The 15,014-nt window shown below is 37.5% G+C and overlaps 1 protein-coding gene across 2 annotated transcripts in view; it reads left to right on the top strand.

The window, feature by feature from the left end:
- LOC136866561 (clathrin light chain) overlaps window positions 1-15,014 on the top strand; it is a 51,860-nt gene that overhangs the window by 25,273 nt on the left and 11,573 nt on the right. Inside the window, exons 4-6 of one of the 2 annotated variants that reach the window (XM_067143644.2) lie at window positions 4,307-4,351; window positions 10,230-10,331; window positions 12,641-12,752. In XM_067143644.2, the coding sequence (XP_066999745.1) occupies window positions 4,307-4,351; window positions 10,230-10,331; window positions 12,641-12,752 (259 nt within the window). The remainder of the gene's footprint in view (window positions 1-4,306; window positions 4,352-10,229; window positions 10,332-12,640; window positions 12,753-15,014) is intronic. The other variant, XM_067143645.2, reaches the window with a different exon arrangement.

The following is a 15,014-nucleotide window of genomic DNA, read 5'->3' as shown; positions in this document are numbered from 1 at the left end:
TATATTCTCTCTTTTACTCTGTTTCATAAAACACCTTTTTACTTTATCATCCTGGAAGGTGTCTGCAACTTTCCTAGTATCTCCTCCTGTACAACCTTTTGGTATACTTTCTTGGCTTCTTGACATCTTTATATATTCTGTGAATTTCTACTTCCTTTCCTCTTCCTCCAAACCATTTTTCTCTTGTGCTGCTTCTCTTATTACCCTGTCATTCCACCTGCTGTCTCCTTTTCCTTATTTTTACTCAATATTCTACCTCTGTATCTTCTGCACATTTCAGAATCCATGTTGGAAATTTGTCCATACCTCTTCCATACTGTTTAACTCCTTTTGAGAATTACTTTTTATGACCTTGAAATTTGTTCCTTGATTTTCTCTTAATTTCCGTACATTTTATTTCTCTCTGCTCTTAACTTTATTATCTAGCCAATTCTTTGTTTAGCTACTACAATTTCATGTTCTTCTTCAAAGTCCTCTTGTCATGGCTGTAATGTCTTCTAGCTGCCTTTACCTCGTCTGTTTCTACATGGGTATTCATGTCTCCAGTTATTACCCCTTCCTAGTCTACTATGCTCTCCTCTAGTTCCTCCAAACCATCTTCAGGGCTGCTGACAGTGTACCCCACTGTCCGCAGCCCTGAAGATGGTTTTCCATGGTTTCCCATTTTCACACCAGGCAAATGCTGGGACTGTACCTTAAGGCCACGGTCGCTTCCTTCAAACTCCTAAGCCTTTCCTATCCCATCGTTGCCGTAAGACATCTGTCAGCACGACTTAAAGCCACTAAGCAAAAAAAAAGTTCCTCCAAAAGCTCTTGTAGACACTTTTCTGTACTAGCAGTCTGAGGTGCGTTCACCTGTATGAAGTCTTTTGTTCTACTCTGATACAAGTCTGATTTTAATTATTCTGTCGCTGATTGGGACAATGTTTTCCATATGTAGTAGATCTCTCTCAGAAAACCACCTTTTGTTGCCTTCATGCCTCTGCTTCGGTACATTCTATATCCTTGCTTCAATCCCTTCTGTCCTTTTCCTCTGTTTGGTCTCCCTTATTCCCATCATAGCTATCCCTTTTCCAAATAATAATAATAATAATAATAATAATAATAATAATAATAATTCATGTGTGAGACCTAGTGACCTGTTACAATCTTATAAAACATTATTTAACCAGCGTTTTTTTGTGACAAATGTATTTTGTTCCTTCAGGGTAGTACTCAAGAATTTCTCTAGGAAATTTTCTTTATCCATTCTTTGAATACGGTTTTTCCATCTTTCTTGATAACTAGGAATACATTGTACTGTTGATTCAATTTTCGAGGTCCTTCAATACTGTTTCATTTCTTTTTAATGATCCGCAGAGTATATCTTCTCATTTCATCCCGTTAGAGTTATTATAATTTATATCCGTACATAGAAACTCCTGTAGGACAAAATTCTGGTGCATTGGCATCTCCAAAAGCACATAATAAAAGTAGTTGGTAGGATGTAAGTTGTTGAAATTTTATGAACCCACCGATATTATTAAAATATGAAGCACCCAGAACCGAAAGCTCTTGTCAGTCTTTCTGAGAAGTCCAGTTTTGTGCATAATGCGAGTTTGGAAGGACCATACCTTTATTTTGCCAAGTTACAAATGGATCAGAAAATGTTGCCGGTCAAATTTTGACGTTATGTTGAAGTGCAATTTACAGAACAAATTTTTAAGTGCACATTTGTGGTTACAAGTTGAGTCCTTTCAAGAGAGTTGTTACATTGGCTGCACTGCTGTCATCTGCCAGCTGGCTTAAATGAAGTTTAGAAATGACTGTCAAAGGTAGTGGCTTGATTGGCTGCTTGTTTTATTTTTAATTAGTTTTCAAATTCCACCATTGAATGAATCATGTTATTTAAAAAAACTCCATTTAACTTTAGATAGGATGATTACTTAGTTGCACTTTCTCTTAAAACAAAATTACTCACCTTTACTACTACTCCTCAAATGCTTATTAGATGATAGTAGCTCCAAATATAATCCCATTGTTGCCTTGAAATAATCTGAAATGGTATGTTGAAAACAATCGCACAGTCAGACAGCTTATTTTCAAGAATAACGATGCTTCACAAGGTAAAGAGATTGTCTGCATTTTGGCTACATCTTGCTCAAGTGCATTTTCAGAAACATTATCTGAACTTCCCAGTTCCAGAGTATTCTTTCATGCCTTATTCATAGGATTTTTGGCAATATTGAGAAAATAGTTGTAGTTCTCTCCACATGGGTAACTCTGATAAGAAAAACCCTACACAGAAATCTCTTAAAGTATGTTTTGCTCACCAATAATGGAGGAAATGGTAGCACAAAATTTGCTGAGGTCTGTAAATTCAAAGCTGCCTTCTACCAAATTCTGTTCAGCAGTATTCCTTACTTCCTTGAAATCTGAGGTGTGTGTTTAACACAAGGATGTGTACCTGAAGTTAGTCGTACAATCTCTTCTCTACCTTATTGCCCCCAATCAATCTTGAAGAGGGGAGTGAGGTTGCAAGCCTTGCAGAAGGCATACGATGCACAACAGACGTTGGAATTCATCTCGTCTCATATAACCATAGCAGTGCAATTGCTTCTCTTAAAGCTTCTTGCTAATAGGGGGTGAGCTTAAATGTTCCTCAGTTGTTCATTTGAACTGATCAGTGACACATTTACGAAGCACTGCAGCATTTGCATCTCAATCACATGCAGTTGCTGATCATGCTTCTTTTTCCTGGTCAAACATTCAGAGCCATACAGAAGAGCAGGACAGATAGATTTTTACATCTTGCCCTTCAATTTGAATCTGAATGTTGCACACGACTCGCTTAATGCATGCCATTCCAACCAGGTTTAACATCAGCATCTGATGTGGCATCAGTAGTGATTGCGAATCCGAGATACTTGAAAGCCACAGGCTATGACGTGTATGGATACAAATGCAATATTTTTCTAATTTGAAAGTTCATTATTAAAGTAAATTAAAATTTCTCATTACATATTAGGCTACATGAAGAACATTAGCGCATAACTGCGCTGCTGAACTGTTGCATCTGATGTGGAAATTTGCCTGCATATTGATAATCCCACAGTGTGAAGTTTGATCAGTTACCAGTTTCTTGAATGCTGGAAACATTAGACCTACTGAGAGTCATTGGAAACTTGTTGCAGTCCAGTGAGAAGGTGTTATGGACAAGGCAAATGTTAGGAAGTGGGGCATACAGTTTAAAAGTGGGAGAACAAACTTTCATGATGCAGAGAGATAGTCTCTACCCTTTGTCATCTGTACCAAACAGTTGCTTGCATTATTCGAAAGAACTTGCGGTTTAATATTAGCAAGGTGCACGCAGAATGTCTGGAAATGTCTCGCACAGTTGTGATCAAAATTGTTACTGAACATTTCCAATGCTGCAAACTTTATTCCAGATACTTGTAAATAGGCAAAAAGTTGAATGAATGGGCTCTTCCTTTGTTGGGCTGAGCTTGAGGGCCAGACTTAAACGTAATATAGTTATTCTCTTTGTCCCAATAACTACTTTTACAGTTTTCGAAGACGTCGAGGTGCTGGAATTCTGTTCCACAGCAGTTCATTTACATGCCAGTGAATCTACAGACACGAGGCTGACATATTTGAGCCCCTTCAAAGTAGTTAGTGGGACATAAAAACATTATTACTAGGCTGTTCGAGTTAATCAACTTAATTATCACAAAGGATGAAATATAGGTTTTCCATAAAACCACTGAAAGGAAACAGCTGTCCCTTGAGTAACATCATTCAAACTGGCCTTCTCAAATTCTGTGGAATCCTTTTCAGGACAAAATTCCAAAATCGCAACATTTCTCATGAGTATGTTTTTAAAAAAATGCATTTTTGTTCTGAAGTAATCTACTAAAGTTGCTGTCTGTGTTGTTCTGGTTCTCATTAAAGCAATTGTGTGCAGGTCTTAGGAATGACACTTATTTTACTTCTATAATATATAAAACCTTCTTCCTGACTGAACTTCTATCCAAGATTTTAAGTATGTATTAAAGGATCATAGGTAAAGTGATATAGATGCAGAAAGAGGCTAAGTATACTGTGTTCTATTGTTATGTAAATATTCTTTGCTGTTTGTCTCATGCTGCTTCTGTCAGTCATTTGTGGATCATCTTTGCTTGTTGCATTTCCTCTTATTTCTGTTGTGTAGAGACTTTTGTATGATACCTGTCATCTGTAGCATGCTGCTGTTTGTGTGAATGTTAACCTGACTCCTCCAGTGTTGCTGTTGTTTGTTAGCTTAATGTTGCATTATCTCTATATTCAGAAGGAGGCACCCCCGAGGAAAGGGTCTCAACAGGGATGGATAATGGTAAGTTATGCTTGTTTTAATGTTATTTTTGGATGGTGTTTTTCTGCATGCTGTTAAACATTTTCTTTTGAATAATACATCTGACATCTAATGTTCAATGCTATATTTTTATATTTACAAGCTGCTATAAAACCGGAAGTGCCTGCTGAAAATCTGCCAAGTAAGCAGATCTATTCCTTAAAAATTCTGTTGCAAAATTAAATTCTTGTGATGTATATGGCCAAATGTGTTTAAATGAAAGTAAAAATGTGGTTGGATGACCCTTTTATTCTTCATTAAGTTACTTCAGTAGTTCTTAGGAATAAATGTATCAAGGTTATTTCATTCCAGTATACATTGACATCTTTGTAGAACATCCTCATTTGCAGGGATACATTCTCATAAACTTAATTTTCCATCAATATTTTAAAAATATTTTTGAATATGCTTCTGTGAATCCCTAGTATAACATATGTTAGAGGCAAATGAAAGGAGAATAAGGCATGATTAGGACGTGTTTTCATTACTGAAATTATACTAGTCTGTAGGTATCTTACTGATCAATGAGGCTAATGATCATATTTCTTATGAAAATCACCATCGCCAGCAGGTTTATCATGACAGAACAATATTTCCTAATCAGCAATATCAGCTGTTGGTGGACTAGGTAATGAAAACCTAAATTCATAATTATCTCCCTTGTTACAGCCCATATAGTAAAACTGTATCGGATATAAAAGATTGAAAAATATATTCTCTAATTGTTACGGGAAGTTGTAAATTTAGAAAATACATCTATGGTAACCAGAATATATTTGTTCCCACGATTGACCTTTGGTACTCATAGCCCTATTTTTTTATAAAAGGGCATGAAACGCTCTGAAATTATATTTTTGCATGACTTTCATTATGTAAAGTTATGCAGCTAGGTAGGGACCCTCTTCGGAGGCAGCCCTACCCAGGAAGTGGCGCCCCTTCCTATGCGAGTCCCAGAGCACATTGACCCGGTGTGTAATATCTGGTATGGGTCCCAGCTTAGGGTAACAAGTGAAGACCTCAACAGCATCTATGGCGGAGAAGGTGAACTTCAGTACGGTGGAGATGTCGAAAGTGGGCAAACCTGTAGCGTCTATACTCCAGAGGCGCGGCTGCGAAAGCCGTCTGTCTCCATGTTAGGGGCGGCCTAATTTTGAACCTGGCAGTAGGTATAAAATGCCTTTGGGTGTGGCGAACCCATCGTAACAGCCTATATGGATAAAGCAGATATGGTGCCTCGGAAAAGGTGAGGGCGTCCCCTGCTAAAAGCGATGCGCAGCTCTTCGGGTGATGGGGGAACTGTGAGAAGTGGGCAGCCAGCACTAAACTACATCAAGATTGCGATAGTAAATGTCATGACACTGACGGGAAAGACTGAAGAACTGGTTGAATTCATGAAAGATATAGCCATACTTGGACTGTGAGAGACCAAGAAGAGAAATACAGGAGAGATTCCTCTCAAAGAAGGATACAGGCTGTATTACAGCGGAGGACCCGAGGCAAAAAATGGAGTGGCCATCATACTTAGAAAAGAAATCCAAGAATGTGGAATATACAAAATGCATCAGCAATAGGATGGTGATGAGACTCCAGTTTGAAAATAGCATAAAAGATCTATTTCAGTTGTATGCCCCACAAGGAGGTTGCATAGATGAACATCTAGAGGACTTTTTAGAGGAACTGGAGAGACAGAAGATAAGTGCTATTGATGGGAGATCTAAATATACAAGTTGGAATGGAAAGACAAGGAAAAGATGTTGTTGGGCCCTTTGTATATGGAAATGTAAGTCCAGAAGGCAAGTTGTTGGTGGATTTTTGCATGAGGAACCAAATGATTGTTGGAAACACCTGGTTTAGGAAGAACAATCAGAAGATTACAAGGTATGGTTGGGGAGACAGACGAACAAAGACCATGATTGATTATATAATCATAGAGAAAGAACACTGGAAGAACCTTTTAGATGTCACAGCCATGCCTGAAGAAGTCTTTGATGGAGATCATAGAGTTGTGATAGGAGAATTGAAAGTGGGAAAGATTGAAAAACCCCCATTAAGAAGAGAGAAAAGAATTAAAGTATGGAGGTTAAAGGAGAAAATCGTACAAGAATTTCAAAGGGAAATAATACCCTTGGTACCCAGGACGGTGATGGGGAATGTTGAAGGTGAATGGAAAAGATTTAAGGAAGCACTGGTTGGATGTGCAGAAAAGGTATGTTGTAGAATGTCAGGAAATGTGAAAGACACACTGGTGGAATGATAGGGTAAAAATTAAAGTTTGGAAAAGAAAATGGCATGAAAAGCATGGAAAACATCTAAGACTGAAGAAAGCAGAAGAAAATATGTGGAGGCAGAGAATTTGACCAAGAAAGTAGTGGAGGAAGAAGAGGAAAAGCTGGGCCTTACACAGAAATTGAGAGATGATATGCAGGGCAGCAAGAAATTGTACGGTATCTTAAGAAACAGAGAGATAAAGTAAACACCAGATTTGTGAAGGATGAAGGTGGCATAATGTTAACAAAGCCAGAAGAAATAAGAAATAGAGTATTTTCAGAAGTTGCTGAACATGAGAACTGATGAGTTATTCAATGGATGACCAGGAAAGGCAATTAGTTGATAAAGAAATGGATAAAGAAATTACAATGAATGAAATTGAAATGGCAGTAAGAAAGATGAAGAATGGAAAAACTGTTGGAATAGATTAAATTTCAGTGGAGATGATAAAGGCAGCTGGAGCTGTAGGCCTGCAGTGGACGTATATAGTTCTCAGGAGTGTCTGGGACAATGAGGTCCCTGAGGATTGGCAAAAAGGAATAATCATCCCAGTTTTCAAGAAAGGTGATAAAGTATTGAAGAGCTACAGAGGAATTGCTCTGATATCCCTTGTTGCGAAGATAATGGAGACGATACTGGAAAGTAGGATAAGGTTGAGGGTTGAAAATCAGATACAGGAAAATCAGTTTGGTTTCAGAAGTGGAAGGTCAACAATAGAACCCATTCTCATTAAACTAATGGAAAAGCAATGGGAGTATGGGAATGATATGGTGATGACATTCATTGACATGACAGTGTCCCCAGGACTAAAGTTTGGGACAGTCTGGTGCAAAAAAGGAATTGGACAGGGATTAATAAAAATGATCATGGCAATGTACAAGGAATGTTGTAGTTGCATGCAAACACAAGTTGGCAGGACAAGTTGTTTCAAAATCACTAGTGGGCTGAGACAGGGAAGTGTTCGATTGCCAATCCTGTTTACAGTATGGATGACATCATGAGAACAAAAAAGCAGCATATGGAGGAAGAGAAATGAACAGGTTATTTGCAGATGATATTGTGATTTGGGGAGAAAAGGACATGGAGGTTCAAGAACAGTTGTATGTGATGAATGGGAAGATCAAAGAATGTGGATTGAAAATAACTATAGAAAAGCTCTTGTTATGACTAGAGGGGAGAAAGAAGGGAAAGGTCAGATTAGACTTGCAGACAAGCCCCTGGAAGTAGTGGAGACATTCAGTGTTGGAGGAGTGGTAGAAAAACCGAAGAAAGTGGAGAGGAACCATATTTGCCCCTACCAGGCTACAGCTGGATAAAGGGAAATGATCATGCAGCTACAGCAGTATTAATAGAAACATTTTGATATTTGTTTTGGTCCCCTTAATATTACTGTACTGATCAAATAATGTATAAGGGGCAGTCAAATGAAAATTGAACACCCTCCATAATACACATGCCACGCGAAACATGGCAACGCTGTTGTTACGTCTAGATACTTGCATCGCTGTGGTAAAACTGCATAGTGACAACTCACAGGTGCACGCAGTTGTTGCATTACGTCTTTGTTGGTGCACTGACTGATCTAGTGTGTTTGTTCAGTTGTAGAAATGGACGCAAGCCCAGATCAGAAAAGTGTGATTCATTTTCTGGTGGCTAAGATTGCTGGAGTATGCAAAACTAGTATCATGTGCTATGTATGGTGAACCCTGCATGTCCATAGTGTGCACGAGTTGGACAGGAGATTCCAAGAAGGGCACACATCACTGCATGACAATGCGTGCCCAGGACAGCCCCATCGAGCCATTACTCGTGATGTGATAAGGCAGATTGATGGCATTATCCAGGAAAACCGACGAATCACGGCGGAAGAAATTAGTGTTCACCCCTGCCTATCGTAAAAGGCGACTAAAAGGTGCCCCAGGGGCTCTGAACTTTGGAGCGTGGGTTGGCGACCATGGGGCCCTTAGCTGAGTCCTGGCACTGTTTCCACTTGTGCTAGGCTCCTCACTTTCATCTATCCTGTCAGACCTCTCTTGGTCAACTCTTGTTCTTTTCCGACCCCGACGCTATTAGGTTTATGAGGACTAGGAAGTCTTTCATTTTCACGCCCTTCGTTGCCCTTGCCTTCCTTTGGCTGATAGCTTCATTTTTTGAAGTGTCGGATCCCTTCCATTTTTTTCCCTCTGATTAGTGTTAGAGGATGGTTGCCTAGCTGTACTTCCTCTTAAGAGAATAATCACCACCACCACCTCCCATAACATATTAACCCTCCAAGTGATACGTAAAAACCTCTTAAGTGATAAGCGACTGTAACGTCTTAGTACAAGTTTCTTTTAAAAATTCATAAAAAATACAAAATGATGGTAAAATATATTACATATCGTTTTGTTCAGTATAAACTAGAGAACGTGAATTTGTAATAATATTGGGTACACGCCTTGATTCCATTTTATTAGAGGTGGTGAATTACAATTTTTCACTTAAAAAAAAAAAAAAAAATGTTTCAACTTTCACTGTTCGTAGCTTCAAAACTATAAAAGACCGAAACAAAAGGTAAGTGTATAAAATATTCACCATTTTGTTAGCAACAAAAGACTGAGTACATATTTACCGTAAAACTAAAGAACAGAAAGTTATGTACAAAAAACCCAAACTATGTGCATCTGCTCTTCGGGCATAATTCTTTACTTAGAGTCACTTTCAAGAGTTTTTCTTTTCCTCCCCTTTACTATGGGCCTGTAGAAGTGTTTCAGCTTACGGTAGCAAGTAGGATGAACGCCACAATTACACTTAGGGCACCAAAATTTGCTTCGCTTTCTTGTTATCATCCTCGTTTTCTGACGAGTCACCGCTCAAAGAAACTGCGTTTGGCAAATCACTGTCATCACTGAAAACATAATTTTTATAATCTTCTTCTAACATATCCCGAATATCGTCAGAACATGGTTCGCACATTTTAGTTTATTGGAACACTAACCAATCAAGTAGAACAAAAATAGAACACTGCCATGCAGTGTGGCGCTTCGAGCAACTGATGCTAAGATTTGTTTTAGACAGTACATAAGCAAAAAAAACTATTTGAAAATTCAGCTAGATGAATCGAAATAGCCAATGAACTGAACTATTGATTAGTACAAAGTTCGACGATATTCATTAAACGGTTGCCTAGCAACACGGCTCTAAAGAAATGAGTCGTTACTAAAGACTTTATCATTTCACAAAGACATAAATGAGTCGTTATTAACGACTCGTATCACTTGGAGGGTTAAACATGTTGCATCATTAATTAGTGCAACTATTTATTATTGTATTGAATCTTTCTCTTTTTAGCATTGTAAATGGAAGCATTGCTAGACTCAGCTAGGCAAACTGTGGTTGCCAACCCACACTCCAAATTCAGAGTCCCCAGTCCCTCTAGGGAAAAAAATTGAACTAAACCAAATTTCTATTTTTGTGTACCTGATCTGAGAAAAACACTAAATGAGGCAAAAAATGTGAGGTGTTCAGATGAAATTGTAATTTATATATTTACAGCAGTATTGTTTCAACACTTGCAGACATTGTTATTGCAGTTATGGTTTCTTTCTTTTAGAATTCTCCTCTCCTGCACCAGCAATGAAACCACCCGTGAGAGAAGAACCGGAGAAGATCAAGAAATGGCGAGAGGAACAGAAGAAACGTTTGGAAGAGAAAGGTAGCAATTTAATATAGTCCGTCAGATAAGGGTTCATCTACCAGTAGTGTTAAATATACAAGACTGGAAAAGTTATTGGATAGAATTGCACATGAAATAACCTCCCTGTAAAGCCACTTCACTTCTCACGTCCAGCTCTGTTTTGAATGGTTAGCGCGCTTGCCTTTGGTGCAAGGGGTCCCAGGTTCAATTCCTGGCTGGGTTGGGTATTTTAAGTCATTCGTTAATTCCAGTGGCTCAGGAGCTGGGTGTGCGTGTGCCTTCTTCAGCATTAAAATTAATCATAGATAGGGGCCCCCTTCTTATTGGCATGGAGGTTATCTGTAAGTAGAGGCACCGGTTTGTGATTTCTTTTTGCCTTATTTCATCATTTTAAAAAGTTATTTTATCTTTTTCACTATTTTCATTTTATTTTGTCAATAATTTTGCTAAATGTTTCCATATTTCAGTAATAAAACTTAAACCAAAGGGTAGTTAATAGCATATTTTCAACAAAACGTACCATTTTTATTTTTACATATGCACAAGAAACATGAGATATGTTTGTGCTGAAAACACATATTGCATATATCAAAGCAGGAATGTTTCGAAAAAAATTATCCTGTAACTTGAAAAAGACAGGACTGTTCTCTTGTTAGACATCATAGTGCATTACGTTGAAAATGACCTCTCACATTACTGACCGGGATCTATAAAGCCTTCACTGCAGCTTCCACAAAATGCCCGTTTATTCTGATTTCAAGGAAAGAAGGGTGGCTATCACGTCAATATCTTCATCTGCTCTACATGAAGGACCAAGTAGTTTTATGAACATTTTGTGTGGCTGAAGATATTCTGATGCTGAAGGTTCATGTAGGATGGGAATTTGCTCCTCTATTAGATGAGACTTCATTTTCTAAATTGCCTTTCATTATGCTTCTGGGATCAAAGAGTGATTCCACATAATGTTGTCAATTATTTTGTGATTTTGCTTATAGGTAAATACTTTCATGTTTTGAACCAAATTTGTAAAATTTTGCACTTTGCAAAAAGCAGGTGCCTCTACCTATAAGGCATAAATTCCAAGATATGCACCAGGCTTCTACGGAGGCTACACGCCAGTTCATTTCTTGCTATCCATCACCTAACTTATTGTGAATCCTGTAGTTCTATTTTTTTACATTACAAGCGAACTTGCAGTCTTGGTTCTGTGAGATGTGAAATATTGCTATTAAAAAGTTAATCTACAAAATATCTAGGAATTCACTTGGTCAAAAAGTTACCTAGGAAGAACTGCAGGACAAATACAGTTTGTAAGTATCATATAGGGAAAGATAGGAACATGACAGGAGGAACAGGAAACAAGAGCAGCCATAAAAACACGAAGACAATCTCCACATCTTCAAATAGATGGACTTTCTCCTGATCTATCTCAATTCTTCTACATCCATTTCTTCTCAGCCCCCCTAACATACTTGTTTCTGCTTCCTAATTCCATCTGCTTCAACACTCAATCCTGTTGTGGGAAGTGCAAGATAAGAAGAAAGCCAGATAAACATGAAAAAAAGGGAAGAGATAGTAGAATACTAGGAAAACAGGATAAAGACTTTGTTTGGGGATATTTTGAAATTAGGATTTTAACGTTGTGTGCCTATCTATTCTAGTAGAATTGATAAGACTCAAGTTGGGAAAAAGATCAAATACCTGATTTTATACTTTTCATTAATGTTGTACCAATCTCTTATGTTTATATCTGAAATTAACAAATTTTCTAAAATGCTAGCAGTAGTGTGGTGTATGTTACTTTAAAGAATGAACCTACCAAGTTACTAAGCTGATAATGTCTGTATAAAGGTGGGCAAGGGAGGAGTTTTATCAGCCTTTAAAAATACTTTCTCTTTCCCATATTTTAATAATAAAGTTTGCACTTTTTTTTTATGTAATGGAAGAACATTTTCAACTTTTCATAAATTCTCAAGGACCAGGAAGTTTAAATTTGAGATTAAAAACATTAAGCTCTTTAGCCTTTTTCAATTAGCAGCGTTTCACCCCAGTGTAGCTGTGGGCTCATCAGTTGGATTGCTACACCTTTCCAAGACGCTGGCGGCAAGTGTGCCGTTGAGACACCACTGCAAGCCTCCTATGTAGACAATGTAGTGACGGTGCACTAGGGGAAGCATGTGCCTCCACTTGTATAAATGCCTGCCTTTGGCCTTTTTATCAAAAATAAGGTTTCTAGAGGAAACCATAATGTAATTTCATCGATTGCAAACTTTAAAAATATTTTTTGATCTTATTTCAGAGAAGTGAAGTGAAAATATCTTTTTCAGATGCTAATGAAGAAAAGAGGAAGGAAGAAATGCGTGAGGCTGCTAAAAAAGAGCTAGAAGAATGGTACAAACATCATGAAGAGCAGATAGCTAAAACCAAGACAGCTAATAGGTTAGTTATAATGTCTATAAAATTGTTCATGCTGTTAATTTTACCTCAGATAATCTACAGTTAAGTTGCTGAAAATAATTGATATTCATGCTTTGTATAATAGAAAGATTTTGAGATTGTCTTGAGCTGTTTTTTTTACTATGCTAGCTAAAGATGCCTTTCATTATTGACTCTTTTTTGTTCATTTTTGCTGTCATAGGGAGGCTGCTAAGTAAGTAGAAAGCTTAATTGCTTATTTTCAAAGGTTCAGATTTTAGAAAATATTCACACTTGGATAATATTGTAGTGCTTGAGGCTCTTTCTTGTAAACAGTGTAGTTCAGTTTTCTGAACACACTTGCTGATATTGGCTTTTTTCCAGGATGAACTAAAATTTCTCATTCTTGATTAATGTGGATAGTTAATTTTCAAGACTAATGTGTATTTTCAAAAGGCAACAAAGTGATGCTGAAGAAGATATTGACCTCTGTGAGATAAGATTGTCAAATGAGAGGTAATGCTGTGGGCTGTGAAACAGTTTACAATATTTGATTTTGGTCAAGATTTGAGAATTTTGAAGGTATGAGAATCCAACACCCACCTTATCAGGATGTTTAAATACAATACATGCCTGCCTGGCAAAATTCTACTGTTTTCTCTAAATTGAGCAAGATAACTCAAGTCCACTTCGCTTTCATTCTTGTACAGCAAAAGCTGTTTGAAAAAATTTCATGTAAACTGAAGAAACAACCATTGATAGTCTTGTTCCTTTTTTTCCCTCTCAGTGGACTGCTAACCTGCAGCTAATAGTAATAGTGGGTTTTTATTTTTATTTTTTATGGATATATGACTGAGCCTGGACGATTTAAGATGGCATCCCTACCTTGTGCTGACATGATTGAGACTCTCAGGAAAAAATTACATTTGTCAGTTTTGCAATATAATGAAATGAAATGACGTATGGCTTTTAGTGCCGGGAGTGTCAGAGGAATTATGAATTTCATTCTAATTGGTCCGTATTGAACTGAGATTACATAATTTATTCAAAATTAGATTTTCTCCCTATTCAATACAGTAAATTTTCAATGCAGATGTTTACATTATAATATGGTATAGTTTTGACCCTACTCAGGGTCATCATCAGCCATGAAAACTCATTTACACAATTAAGTCAAATTGTCCTAAAACAATATTTTAAATAAGACTTTATGTTAAAATAGATGAAATTTAAGCTAAAAATTAATGTGTAAATACAAAGATGATAAAACATGATCTAATAGGCCATTATGAGATGGTTATATTAAAGATCAAGTGCTAAAGTTGTAAAGTTGTGTCGGACATGTTCGACTCACCAGGTGCAGGTCTTTTGATTTGATGTCCATAGGCGACCTGTGCATCGTGATGGCAATGAAATGAAGACGACACATACACCCAGACCCTGTGCTAGCAAAATTAACAAATGATGGTTAAAATTTTTGATCCTGCCAGAAATTGAACCAGGGACCCCTGTGACCAAAGGCCAGCACGCTAACCATTTAGCCATGGAGCCGGACTTGCAATATAATAAAATGCTTTTACATATTGTTATTCCCAATACCTAGCTTTGGTATCTTAACACTCAAAACATTCTCTTACTCAAAGATCTGTCACATTCAATATTTGTTCATAGTGCATGTATGATGCGCGTGACCTTCCTTCTTTGCGCCCACTGAGGTTTTGCGCCCACTGCAGGTATTTTGTGTGGTAAATGATCTCTACCTATATACAAGCCTTCGTGCTGTTGATGCTGGTGATTCTTCAGTGATTTCAGCCCCAACACTACTCGCCAAATCATCTGCTAAACGATCAAAACCTTTTGAAAGGGAAAGTTTCTGTGAACAAGTCTTTGGCAGCTTAGTATTGGTCGGATTTTGAACATAAGATCATAGTTTGGATGGTCCCTTTGTGTCTCTTTATCATTACCGTTCCAAGTGCAACATTATCAGAATAGCGAGAACTTCGTCTCGTGATATTCCAGTGGACTTCATGAAGTTTTTTTAGAATTGGTGATGTGCTCAAGTAGTACCAGAGGAAAGGTTTACAGATCACACATGTATCACTACCACAGAAAATAAGTTTAATTTATTAAATGTCACCAGTTTCCAGTGATTTAAGTTTCAAAAGGCCTACTTGCTTCTTTAGATTTGCTGTTCTCATCTGGATAATATTCAAACATTGCTGTCAGAAATAAACTAAAATCTAGAGGTGAGGATTCTGCAGAAATACCAAGGTTATTAGCATTCAG

This window comes from Anabrus simplex, chromosome 3, assembly GCF_040414725.1.
Source record: "Anabrus simplex isolate iqAnaSimp1 chromosome 3, ASM4041472v1, whole genome shotgun sequence".
NCBI classification, from domain to species: Eukaryota; Metazoa; Arthropoda; class Insecta; order Orthoptera; family Tettigoniidae; genus Anabrus; species Anabrus simplex.
The sequence above is the reverse complement of the archived record's forward strand: the minus strand, read 5'-3'. Positions and strand labels throughout refer to the sequence as shown.